We start from the raw sequence: 13,407 nt of genomic DNA, 5'->3' as shown, positions 1-13,407 counted from the left end.
CCTCCCTGCAGGGAGTTGGAGAGAGCAAGAAGGTCTCCCCTGGGCCTCCTCTTCTCCAGGCTAAGCAACCCCAGCTCCCTCAGCCTCTGCTCACAGGGCTGTGCTCCAGACCCCTCCCCAGCCTTGTTGCCCTTCTCTGGACACCTTCCAGCACCTCAACATCTTTCCTAAACTGAGGAGCCCAGAACTGGACACAGGACTCCAGGTGTGGCCTGAGCAGTGCTGAGCACAGGGCAGGATGACCTCCCTGCTCCTGCTGGCCACACTGTTCCTAATGCAGGCCAGGATGCCATTGGCCTTCTTGGCCACCTGGGCACACTGCTGGCTCATGTTCAGGCAGCTGTCAATCAGCACCCCCAGGTCCCTCTCTGTTTGGCAGCCCTCAGCCACTCTGCCCCCAGCCTGTAGCTCTGCCTGGGATTGTTGTGACCAAAGTGCAGCCCCTGGCACTTGGACTTGTTGAATGCCATCCTGTTGGGCTCTGCCCATCTGTCCAGCCTGTCCAGGTCCCTCTGCAGAGCCCTTCTGCCCTGCAGCAGATAACTCTGCTCCCACCTTGGTGTGATCTGCAGATTTGCTGATGACTGGCTCAGTGCCCTCTGCTCAGATTGCAAGGTTTTGTTGCTGGGCCAGGCTGCCCAGCAGAGCAGAAGTGCTCAGTGTCAGGGAGGAGAGCTTTGTGCCTCACACAATGGCAGTGTTTGCCTGGCCACTCCAGTCACAGGGGAGATGCTGCATTATCTTCTCTCCTCTTGTCTAGACTGAGCTCTGTTTATGTAATTTCTCACCAGGCACTTGTTTGAGCAGAAGAAAGCTTTCTTGATGCCATTGTTGTCATTCTAAAGGGCTTACTGTGTTACTAATGGTCTGGTGGGTGGTGGGAATGGGACACTGCCCCCCAGCGCTCCCAGTGCAGTGCTGTGAGGGGAGCGCCTGATGGCCTGGGGTCAAGGCCACCTGGGGGCAGGAGTTGATCTGCTGGAGGGTAGAGAGGCTCTGCAGAGGGACCTGGACAGGCTGGAGAGATGGGCAGAGGCCAAGGGCAGGAGATTGAACACATCCAAGTGCCAGGTGCTGCACATTGGCCACAACAACCCCAGGCAGTGCTACAGGCTGGGGGCAGAGTGGCTGAGAGCAGCCAGGCAGAGAGGGACCTGGGGGTGCTGGTTGATGGTAGGCTGAACATGAGCCTGCAGTGTGCCCAGGCACCCAAGAGGGCCAATGTCATCCTGGCCTGCATCAGGAACAGTGTGGCCAGCAGGAGCAGGGAGGTCATTCTGCCCTGTGCTCAGCGCTGGTTAGGCCACACCTTGAGTCCTGTGTCCAGTTCTGGGCTCCTCAATTTAAGAAGGACATTGAGACACTTGAACCTTTCCAGAGAAGGGCAATGAGGCTGGGAAGAGGCCTTGAGCACAGCCCTGTGAGGAGAGGCTGAGGGAGCTGGGGTTGCTTAGCCTGGAGAAGAGGAGTCTCAGGGGAGACCTTCTTGCTCTCTCCAACTCCCTGAAGGGAGGTTGTAGACAGGCAGGGGTTGGTCTCTTCTCCCAGACACCCAGCACCAGAACAAGAGGACACAGTCTCAAGTTGTGCCAGGGGAGGTTTAGGCTGGAGGTGAGGAGAAAATTCTTCCCAGAGAGAGTTGTTAGCCATTGAAATGTGCTGCCCAGGGAGGTGGTGGAGTCCCCATCCCTGGAGGTGTTCAAGAGGGGATTGGATGTGGCACTTGGAGCCATGGTTTAGCCATGAGGTCTGTGGTGACAGGTTGGACTTGATCTCAAAGGTCTCTTCCAACTCTTCCTATTCTATTCTATGCTATTCTGTCTCTGAGGTCTCTTCCAACCTTGGTGATTCTGTGATGCTGTGAAGTCAAATTTCAGCTTGGAAGCAGCAGCTCCCTGGTGGAATTCTGCCTTGATCCTGTGGCAGTGGAGTTGTTTTACCCAGGAGTGCTGGGCCACACTGCCTTGGGGATTTATGGCCTTGTACTGTTGCCCATATGTAACTTTTCTGGGCACAACAGGGAGGTGGTGATGGAGGTTCCTTGTCAAAGAAAGGGAATCTGAGTTAATGGGCTTTAAATAAGTGATTGTGAGATGCTAAATTAGGCAGAGGAGATGTTAAGTGCATGGCAGCCAGCTGAGGGATCTCACTGGAGCTCCTCTTGGCTCATTTCCTCAGTCCTAGGTGGTGGTGGCAGCCTTAACAGCCCTGATGGAGCTTTGATTGACTTGTGCATTGATTTTTACACAGGGCAAGCTAAAGCCTGATTCAAGAATAAAGAAGCAAGGCAAGGATCAGAGTATCCCCGGGGAAGGGCAGGGTCACTCCAGGGCTTCTCCAGCTCATGCTCCCCTCCTTGTACTCCTGCCTGCAGCCTCTGCTTTTGAGGAAGGACCCCCCAGGCTTTGGTGCTCCAGCTCCACCTGGCAGCCCAGTCCTACCCACAAAATCTGCCACAAGTCTTCTACTGATCTCCAGCTGGGGTCAAAACCCAGCTGGGGATCAAAACCCAACTGGGATCAAAACTCAGCTGGGGTCAAAACCCAACTGAGGATCAAACCCAGCTGGGATCAAACCCAACTGGGGATCTAAACCCAACTGGGGATCTAAACCCAGCTGGGATCAAAACCCAACTGGGGTCAACACCCAGCTGGGATCAAACCACAACTGAGGATCACAACCCAGCTGGGATCAGAGCCCAACTGGATCAACCCAGGGAAGGCCTGGGAGCTCTCCCTTAAGCTGGTGTGCTCCTGCCTTTGTGGTGGCACACAGTGCAGTGTCACTGATGGCTTTCTCTTCCAGTTCAGTGCTCAACTGTGGCATTTTCAAAGCTTGTTTGAGAAGTTCAGGTTCTTGAGAGGAGTTTGTGCAGGGTCCTGCAGCTGGGGCAGGGCAATCCCAGGCACTGCTATAGGCTGGGCAGGGACTGGCTCCAGAGCAGCCCTGAAGAAAAGGCCTTGGGGGTGCTGGGGGAGGAGAAGCTCAACAGGAGCCAGCAGTGAGCACTTGCAGCCCAGAAAGCCAAGCAGAGCCTGGGCTGCAGCAAGAGAAGCAGAGCCAGCAGGGCCAGGGAGGGGATTCTCCCCCTCTGCCCCACTCTGCTGAGACTCCACCTGGAGCACTGCAGCCAGTGCTGGAGCCTCTGTTGCAGGAAGGATCTGGAGGTGCTGGAAGAGAAGGGCCGTGAGGGTGAGCAGAGGGCTGGAGCTGCTCTGCTGTGAGGACAGACTGAGGGAGTTGGGGCTGTTCAGTCTGGAGAGGAGAAGGCTCTGAGGAGACCTAATTGTGGCCTTCCAGTATCCAAAGGGGGCTACAGGAAAGCTGGGGAGGGACTTCTGAGGGTGTCAGGGAGTGATAGGACTGGGGGGGGATGGAACAAAACCAGAAATGGATAGATTCAGATTGGATGTTAGGAAGAAGTTCTTCCCCTTGAGGGTGGTGAGAGACTGGCACAGGTTGCCCAGGGAGGTGGTGGCAGCCTCATCCCTGGAGGTGTTTGCAGCCAGGCTGGATGTGGCTGTGAGCAACCTGCTGTAGTGTGAGGTGTCCCTGCCCATGGCAGGGGGGGTGGAAGTGGCTGAGCCTTGAGGTCCCTTCCAGCCCTGACAATTCTGTGATTCTAGTGGGAGGTGTCCCTGGGGGGATTGGGTCTTTCAGGTCCCTTCCAACCCAAACCATTCCAAGATTCCATGATTGAACTTTGATTTGTAGAGTTGAATTCTGAGTTCAGCAGCCTCCCTTTGTGACCTGACTGGGCCAGTTGGCCTTAGTGGTTGGCTTAGATGGAGCATCAAGCTGCCTCTTCTGCTGTGAGGTGATCACAGAATCACCAAGGTTGAAAGAGACCTCAAAGATCATCAAGTCCAACCTCTCACCACAGACCTCATGACTAAACCATGGCACCAAGTGCCACATCCAATCCCCTCTTGAGCACCTCCAGGGATGGAGACTCCACCACCTCCCTGGGCAGCACATCCCAATGGCTAACAACTCTCTCTGGGAAGAGCTTTCTCCTCACCTCCAGCCCAAACCTCCACTGGCACAGCCTGAGACTGTGTCCCCTTGTTCTGGTGCTGGGTGCCTGGGAGAAGAGACCAACCCCCACCTGGCTACAACCTCCCTTCAGGGAGTTGGAGAGAGCAAGAAGGTCTCCCCTGAGCCTCCTCCAGGCTAAGCAACCCCAGCTCCCTCAGCCTCTCCTCACAGGGCTGTGCTCCAGACCCCTCCCCAGCTTTGTTGCTCTTCTCTGGACACCTTCCAGCACCTCAACATCTTTCCTAAACTGAGGAGCCCAGAACTGGACACAGGACTCAAGGTGTGGCCTGAGCAGTGCTGAGCACAGGGCAGAATGACCTCCCTGCTCCTGCTGGCCACACTGTTCCTGATCCTCCTGGCTACAGCCACCCTTCAGGCATCTCCTTTTGCAGGAGTGTTGCCCTGATGTTTCCTTGTGATGCTCCTTTTCTCCCCAGCAGGTGAAAGGTCTGCTTAAAGGTCATCCCTTTGAAGTTAACTCTTCTGTTTCTCTTCCTTTCCTCCTTCCAGCATCCGCAGTGTCATGCAAAAATACCTGGAGGAGAGAGGTGAATTAACCTTTGACAAGATCTTTCACCAGAAGATTGGTAAGTCTTGGCTCAACCCAGAGCTCCTCACCTCAGCCTTTGGAAGGTTGGCTCCCTGCCCCCTTCTCCGTAACAGCTCCTGAGCAATCAGTGCTGCAGGTGGTCTGAGCATTGGGAGGTCATACAATCAATCAGGGTTGGAAGGGACCACAAGGATCAGCTAGCTCCAACCCCCCTGCCATGGGCAAGGACACCCCACACTAGAGCAGCCTGGCCAGAGCCTCATCCAGCCTGGGCTTAAACACCTCCAGGGATGGGGCCTCAACCACCTCCCTGGACAACCCATTCCAGGCCTTCACCACTCTCATGGGGAAGAACTTCCTCCTCACCTCCAGCCTGAATCTCCCCACCTCCAGCTTCATTCCATTCCCCCTAGTCCTATCACTCCCTGAGATCCTGAGCAGTCCCTCCCCAGCCCTCCTGTAGCCCCATTCAGAGACTGGAAGGCCACAATGAGGTGACCTTGGAGCCTTCTCTTCTCCAGAGATGGGCAGGGCTTAGTTGAAAGCAAGGTCTTCAATGACATGAAGTCTCCTGGGAGGGAGGAAGGGTGAAGGAAGGGCAATCTGTCACCTTCAGGCTCTGGAAAACTACTGGAAAACTAATGAAATTACTTGGAGCCACCAAGGAGCAAATTCTATTACTTGGCATGGGCTTGTCAACAAGCTCCTGTGGCACATCTGTCAGGCTTTACTCCCCCCCCACCCCCCACTCTGCAGGAGAAGCAGCCTGGGGGATGTGGGGTAGCAGCAGTGGCAAAGGTACCAGGCATGGGGGCTTGATTGTTTCCCATTGTCTTTCTTTGCCTCAACACAGCCCTGTGAGGAGAGGCTGAGGGAGCTGGGGTTGCTTAGCCTGGAGAAGAGGAGGCTCAGGGGAGACCTTCTTGCTCTCTACAACTCCCTGAAGGGAGGTTGTAGCCAAGAGGGGGTTGGTCTCTTCTGCCAGGCAAGCAGCACCAGAACAAGAGGACACAGTCTCAAGCTGTGCCAGGGGAGGTTTAGGCTGGAGGGGAGGAGAAAGTCCTTCCCAGAAAGAGTTATTTGCCATTGTAATGTGCTGCCCAGGGAGGTGGTGGAGTCCCCATCCCTGGAGGTGTTCAAGAGGGGATTGAATGTGGCACTTGGTGCCATGGTTTAGTCATGAGGTCTGTGGTGAGAGGTTGGACTCGATGATCCTCGAGGTCTCTTCCAACCTTGGTGACACTGTGAGACTGTGACCTCAGTGTTCTGCTTGTGTCCTGAGGCTGCAGCACTCTGAGGACAAGGACAGTGAGCAGAGATCTCCATAAACCAGAGGAGGAGGTCTGAAAAGAGCACAGTGCTGCTCAGCAAAGCAAGCAGTGTCCCCTACCCCTGTGGTGGAGTCCTTCCAGAAGCAATGAGGGGAGAGCCACTCAGCAGGGAGATGTTTTGCTGGGCTTGGCTGTTGTAGTGATGTGACTGTGGGTTGCTGCCTCTGCTAGATCATTCACCTAAATATAAAGTTAGGGTTGTAGCCAGTGAGGTCTGTCAAGTGATCCTCTCTTGGCAGGTATTGTGTCCATCCTGGCACTGGACTACAAAATATACATGGAGCTGCTGGCAGGAGCCCAGGGAAGGGCATTGGGAGTCAGCAAACCTTACTTAGCAGTCTGCTAAACAGGACCTGAGGGGAGGTATGGAAATGGGGTGTTAGAAGGCTGTGAGAGCAGTGAGGTTGAGCAGCCTTCAAAGCCAAGAGCTGCTGCAGGACTGATGAGGTGAGTCACCTGATGAGGTTAGGCAATTGTCCAGAGGGCCTAAAGTGAGTGAAAAAAAGCCCCCAGAGTAAAATCTGGGTGTGAGTAAATCCATGTTGGCCTTAGAATGGGGACTGAAGTTTTGGGGCCTTCACTCCATGAAGGATATGGAGGGGCTGGAGAAGGTCCAGAGAAGGGCAAGAAAGCTGGGGAGGGGTCTGGAGCACAGCCCTGTGAGGAGAGGCTGAGGGAGCTGGGGTTGCTTAGCCTGGAGAAGAGGAGGCTCAGGGGAGACCTTCTTGCTCTCTACAACTCCCTGAAGGGAGGTTGTAGCCAGGTGGGGGTTGGTCTCTTCTCCCAGGCAAGCAGCACCAGAACAAGAGGACACAGTCTCAAGCTGTGCCAGGGGAGGTTTAGGCTGAAGGTGAGGAGAAAGTTCTTCCCAGAGAGAGTTGTTAGCCATTGGACTGTGCTGCCCAGGGAGGTGGTGGAGTCCCCATCCCTGGAGGTGTTCAAGAGGGGATTGGATGTTGCCCTTCAAGCCATGGTTGAGTTAGCCATGAGGTGTTGGGTGCCAGGTTGGACTTGATGATCTCTGAGGTCTTTTCCAACCTTATTGAGTCTGTGAGTCTATGATTCTGTGAGCAGTGCCAGGTTAAAATCAATATTATTCTTGGGTGCCATCACAGATTGGAGTCTGTGGCTTCATACAAAGAGGGTTTGTGGAAACACCACTCTGAAGTATGTGTTGACAGAAGCCTGATGGAGCCTGCCATTGTATTGCAGTCACTGAAGTGGAGTCTGTGTCTTTGTGCATAAAGGCTGTGGGGTTTTTCCTTGCATTCTGGTCAGAGCCATTCTGCTCTCCACACAGAGGCAGCTCCTTTGTGCTGCCAGCTCCCAGTCGGTGCCTGGGCTCAGGAGCCTCTGCTGAATCAGTCAGGCTGTGCTGCAGCAAGGCACTGGCACCCTGAGAGGGGTTTTAGGCAGCCAAACACAGGCTGACTCTCTTTGGTTCTGCTGGGTGGCAGTGAAATCACAGAATGGTTGGGGTTGGAAAAGCCTTCTTAAGGTCATCCAGTCCAACCATGGGCAGCAAACCATGGCCCAGAGTGTCATGGGCACAGGTTTCTTGAGCACCTCCAGGGATGGGGATAGGATAGGATAGGATAGAATTGAATTGAATTAACCAGGTTGGAAAAGAACCTCAAGATCATCCAGTCCAACCTATCACCCAATACCATCTGATCAACTAAACCATGGCACCAAGTGCCTCATCCAGGCTCTTCTTAAACACCACCAATGATGGTGACTCCACCTCCTCCCTGGGCAGCCTGTGCCAATCCCTGACCACTCTTGCAGCAAAGAAACTTTTCCTAATCTCCAACCTAACCTTCCCCTGGCACAATTTCAGGCCATGTCCTCTTGTTCTGTCACCTGATACTAGGGAGAATACACAGTCTCAAGCTGTGCCAGGGGAGGTTCAGGCTGGAGGTGAGGAAGAAGTTCTTCCCAGCAGGAGAGATTGGCCATTGGGATGTGCTGCCCAGGGAGGTGGTGGAGTCACCATCCCTGGAGGTGTTTGGGAAGAGACTGGATGGGGTGCTTGGTGCCATGGTTTAGTTGATTAGATGGTGTTGGGTGAGAGGTTGGACTCAATCTCAAAGGTCTCTTCCAGCCTGGTCTGGTCTGGTCTGTTCTGTTCTATTCTGTTCTGTTCTGTTCTGTTCTATTCTAGCCCCACCTCAACCCAACCTCTTTTCAGGGAGCTGTAAAGAGCAATAAAGTCTCCCTTCAGCCTCCTTTTCTCCATGCTGAACACCCCCAGCTCCCTCAGCTGCTCCTCCCCAGCCCTGCTCTCCAAACCCTTCCCCAGCTTTGTTGCCCTTCTCTGGACCTTCTCCAGCCCCTCCATATCCTTCATGGAGTGAGGGCCCCAAAACCTATCCTAGGATTCAAGGTGTGGCCTTACCAGTGCCCAGTCCATGGGGACAATCATCTTGTGGGTCCAGGCTAGGATGCTGGTGACCTTCTTGGCCACCTGAGCACACTGCTGACTCATGGTCAGCCACCTGTCCACCAGCTGGGGGGATGGCATTTGGGGGTTGCGGGGGGTTTATTCTCCCTTAGGAAGAGCAGCCAAGCTGAACAGCTGATGTGCCATGAATATTTCTGTTCCTGAGGACTGAAGCCTCATGAATAGCTGATTCCAAAGGACAGAGAAGAAGGTTGCAGTCATTGTGATGAGTTGCAGCAGTTCCAGTCAGGTGATTGTAACCTTGGAAGGATGAGGGGTTTGGGGTTGGGTTTTCTTTGGTAGTCATTTAACCTGGAATTTTAGAGCCTGGAGTTTGATTGAAAACTGAGTTTCTTCTCCCAGAGCTTGAGATTCTTGGTTCACAGCCAGGTAGACAGCTTGCCTCCTGCTCTTGGTGCAGTCAAACATCCACTCCTCCCTTGGTGCACTCATAGCAATCCTTCCCCTGGGTTACCTGGAAATGAGAAAGGCCTTCTGAGACCTCTCTCCTGAAGTTTCAGTTACTTCTGAAGCTGGTTCCTTCTGCAGAAGGTGGCCACAAGGATGTTTAGAGGTCTCTCTCCTACAAGATAGGCTGAAAGGGTTGGGGCTGCTCAGCCTGGAGAAGAGAAGGCTCCAGGGAGACCTTAGAGCTGTATTTCAGCATCTGAAGGGGACCTAGAGGAAGGCTGGGGAGGGACTGCTCAGAAGGGGCTGTGGGGATAGGATGAGAGGCAATGGTTTGCAACTAGAATAAACCTTTATTAGAATTAGAATAAACCAAACCAGGTTGGAAAAGACCTTCAAGATCATCGTGTCCAACCCATCAACCAATCCAACCCACCCAAACAGCTAACCCATGGCACCAAGCACCCCATCAAGTCTCCTTCTGAACACCTTCAATGACGGCGACTCCACCACCTCCCCGGGCAACCCATTCCATAGCGCAATCACTCTTTCTGTATAGAACTTCTTCCTAATATCTAACCTGAACCTCCCCTGGAGCAGGAGAGATTTTTGGTTGGACATTAGGAGGAAGTTCTTCACAATGAGGGTGGTGGAACACTGCAACTGGTTGCCCAGGGCTGTGGTTGCTGCTCCATCCCTGGAGACATTCAAGGTCTGACTCGATGTGACCCTGGGCAGCCAGCTCTAGGTGGAGATGTCCCTGCTGAGTGCAGGGGGCTTGGACAAGATGACCTTGGAGGGTCCCTTCCAACCTGCTGCCATCTGTGACTGTAACCTTAGAAAGATGAGATGTTGTTTATTGTTGTCCATTGTAGCTGGAATTTTAGAGCCCAGAGTTTGCCTGAAACCTTTAGTTTCTCCTCCCCATCTCTTGGGCTGCTTGGTTCAGAGCCAGGCAGAGAGCTTGCCTCCTGCTCTTGGTGCAGTCAAACATCCACTCCTCCCTTGGTACCCTTACAGCAATCCTTGCCCTGGGTGAGGTGGAATTGAGAGAGGCCTTCTGAGACCTCCCTGCTGGAGTTTTGGTTACTTCTGAAGCTGGTTCCTTCTGCAGAAGGTGGCCACAAAGGTGATTAGAGGTCTCTCTCCTACAAGATAGGCTGAAAGGGTTGGGGCTGTTCAGCCTGGAGAAGAGAAGGCTCCAGGGAGACCTCAGAGCTGCGTTTCAGCATCTGAAGGGGACCTAGAGGAAGGCTGGGGAGGGACTGTTCAGAAGGGGCTGTGGGGATAGGATGAGAGGCAATGGTTTGCAACTGGAGCAGGGGAGATTTAGGTTGGACATCAGGAGGAAGTTGCAGTCAAACATCCACTCCTCCCTTGGTGCACTCACAGCAATCCTTGCCCTGGGTTACCTGGAAATGAGAGAGGCCTTCTCAGACCTCTCTGCTGGAGTTTTGGTTTACTTCTCAGGCTGCTTTTCCTTCTGCACAAAGGATTTAGGATGGAACAAAAGGGGGGAAAGGGCAAAGCTTGGAGCTGCAGATGCCTGTTTTTCACCAGGAGACTTTGCAGTGCCGCGGCAAATGTTGCATTTCCTCTCTGTGGTCGCTCATTTAGCTTTTATTGCCTGTTCTAGCTCCTTCTTTGCCATGAAATTAGCTCTGTTCCCAGCCATTAGCATAATTGCTTGTGGTAAAGCACCTTCAGTTTTAGGCCAGCGTTATGCAAAAGGCTGTGCAGATGAAGATGGCAAGGTAATTAAAAGTCTAATCACCTCTTTCCCCCCTCCTCCCCCCTTGTTGTTGTCTCTGGGGAGGTGGGGAGACTGCAGCTGAGGCTGGGCCCGTGGGTGCACGGCTGGGCTGGGTGCCCCACGGGGGAGCAGCTCCTGCTCCCAGGAGCTGAAATTAACCTGGGGCAAAGGAGTCTCTCCTCAGGAGCTACACTTTTGCCGCCTCATCTCCTTGCTGCTGGCTCTTCCTCTGCCTTTATTTTCTCAGTTGAAGAGCAAACTGCTCCACAATGCTCTATCCCTGTGTACTAATTAGAAGAACTTCATCAAGCCACCTCTTTTTTTCCCCTTCGGCAAGGGATGTAGAGGAGGACTGTTAAGCATTCTCAGACCCCAGCTCTTTTCCTTGCAGCTCCAGGTCATTGTTTTATCTCCTTCTTTAGCATCCTTTCAAAAGTAAACCCCAGGGCTTTGATCAGTTGTCTGATAGGAGCCTGTCTGATGGTGCAGAAGTCGTTCCTGTTGGATGGTTGCCTCTGAGCAGGGCTAATGCTGGTGCTGGTTGTATGGGTGGCAAGTGGCTGTGCTTAACGAGCCCCTCAAGCCATTCAAGCTCTGCACTTTCCAGGTCCCACTGTAACAATGGGGCTGAATTGCCACCCCACTGCCTCCCCGGGATGTGCATTTGCAGGGAGTTGTACAGCAGCTTGGGTTTGGAACCCAAAACCTTCTCCCTGCCTTTGAGGAGTAGAACAAGAGCAGGAAACTCCCACCAGTGAGCAGGTGGCAGCAGCCCTTACAGAATCATTAGGGTTGGAGAAAACCACTAGAGAGTGCAGCCATCAACCAGAACAGACTTAACCAGGTTGGAAAAGACTTCAGAGATCATCCAGCCCAACCTATCACCCAGCACCATCTAATCCACTGAACGATGGCACCAAGTGCCTCATCCAGTCCCCTCTTAAACCCCTCCAGGGATGGGGACTCCACCACCTCCCTGGGCAGCACATTCCAATGGCCAATCTCTCTTGCTGGGAAGAACTTCTGCCTCACCTCCAGTCTAAACCTCCCCTGGCACAGCTTGAGACTGTGTCCTCTTCTGCTGCTGCTGCTTGCCTGGGAGAAGAGACCAACCCCCACCTGGCTGCAACCTCCCTTCAGGGAGTTGTAGGCAGCAAGAAGGTCTCCCCTGAGCCTCCTCTTCTGCAGGCTAAGCAACCCCAGCTCCCTCAGCCTCTCCTCACAGGGCTGTGCTCCAAACCCCTCCCCAGCTTTGTTGCCCTTCTCTGGACACCTTCCAGCATCTCAACATCTTTCTTAAACTGAGGAGCCCAGAACTGGGCACAGTAGAATAGAATAACCAGATTGGAAAAGACCTCAGAGATCATCCAGTCCAGCCTATCACCCAGCACCATCTGATCAACTCAACCATGGCACCAAGTGCCTCATCCAGTCTCCCAACACCACCATGCCTACTAAACCACATCCCTCAGCACCTTGTCTACACAGCTTTTAGAATCACAGCACCATTAAGGTTGGAGAAGACCTCTGAGATCACCAAGTCCAACCCTCAGCCCGACACCACCATGGCCATCAAACCACGGCCCCAGGTGCCACAGCCACAGCTTCATCAACCCCTCCAGGGATGGGGACTCCAGCACCTCCCTGGGCAGCCTGTGCCCATGCCTGGCCACACTTGCAGCAAAGAAAGTGTTCTTATCTCCCCAATCTAACCCATGGCCTGGAGGCTTCATGTGATTTGCATGAGCAAGTGCCTGTCCTCGATTTGCAGCTCGGTTTGTTTCCCTCCCCAAAGGCAACCGAAGTTGGTTGCTCTCCTCTCTGGGAGCCCACACCACAGTTGGCAGGAGCGCTGCTCCAGAATCATCTTGAGCTCTCTAAGAACTCTCCCAGTGAGTCAGAGGACATGAAGATAATAGAGCTGCCCAGAAAAAACTGCTCTGGCAGCCCTTGAGAGCCCAGCAGCCGGCTGTTCCCTCAGAAGCTGCTTCCTCCCCAGCAGAAGCTTCATGGGGAAGTACAGCGTGTCTCGAAGCGAGTGCCTAACCACCTCGAGCTCCTTTGCTCTTCACCACATCCTGTTTGCTACAACCCCACATTATGTGTTTGCTTCAGACCAAAAGAGAAAAGAAAAGAGACGTTTTCTGCTGGCCCAGTGTCTCTCATTACCCTGTGGAACCCACTCTGCTTCGTGGCTGGCTCGAAAGGCCAGGTGGAGCTCTGCTGAGCTCCTTGCTCAGTGAAGCCACTGACTTCAGAGGCAGTTTCAAAATGAGCTGGAGTCACAGGGTCAGAGAATTGTTAGGGTTGGAAGGGACCTCAAGGCTCAGCCAGTTCCAACCCCCCTGCCATGGGCAGGGACACCTCACACTGCAGCAGGTTGCTCACAGCCACATCCAGCCTGGCTGCAAACACCCCCAGGGATGAGGCTTCCACCACCTCCCTGGGCAACCTGTGCCAGTCTCTCACCACCCTCATGGGGAAGAACTTCTTCCTAACATCCAATCTCAATCTACCCATTTCTAGTTCTGTTCCATCCTCCCCAGTCCTATCACTCCCTGACATGCCAAGAAGTCCCTCCCCAGCTTTCTTGTAGCCCCCTTCAGATACAGGAAGGCCACATTAAGGTCTTCTCAGAGCCTTCTCTTCTCCAGACTGAACAACCCCAACTCCCTCAGTCTGTCCTCCTAGCAGAGCAGCTCCAGCCCTCTGCTCATCCTCATGGCCCTTCTCTGGACACATTCCAGCACCTCCAGATCCTTCCTGTAATAGAGGCTCCAGCACTGGCTGCAGTGCTCCAGGTGGAGTCTCAGCAGAGTGGGGCAGAGGGGGAGAATCACCTCCCTCACCCTGCTGGCTATGCTGGTAATGTCCATGGCTCCTG

At 53.8% G+C, this 13,407-nt stretch overlaps 1 protein-coding gene across 2 annotated transcripts in view; it reads left to right on the top strand.

Moving 5' to 3' along the window:
* GRK3 (G protein-coupled receptor kinase 3) overlaps nucleotides 1-13,407 on the top strand; it is a 96,967-nt gene that overhangs the window by 20,150 nt on the left and 63,410 nt on the right. For both annotated transcript variants that reach the window (XM_068163285.1, XM_068163286.1), the window contains exon 2: nucleotides 4,549-4,625. In XM_068163285.1, coding sequence (XP_068019386.1) covers nucleotides 4,549-4,625 — 77 coding nt within the window. The remainder of the gene's footprint in view (nucleotides 1-4,548; nucleotides 4,626-13,407) is intronic.

This window comes from Melanerpes formicivorus, unplaced genomic scaffold (assembly GCF_026170545.1).
Source record: "Melanerpes formicivorus ecotype bairdi unplaced genomic scaffold, bMelFor1.0.p_v2 SCAF_72, whole genome shotgun sequence".
NCBI classification, from domain to species: domain Eukaryota; kingdom Metazoa; phylum Chordata; class Aves; order Piciformes; family Picidae; genus Melanerpes; species Melanerpes formicivorus.
This window is presented reverse-complemented; position numbering and strand designations above follow the sequence as displayed.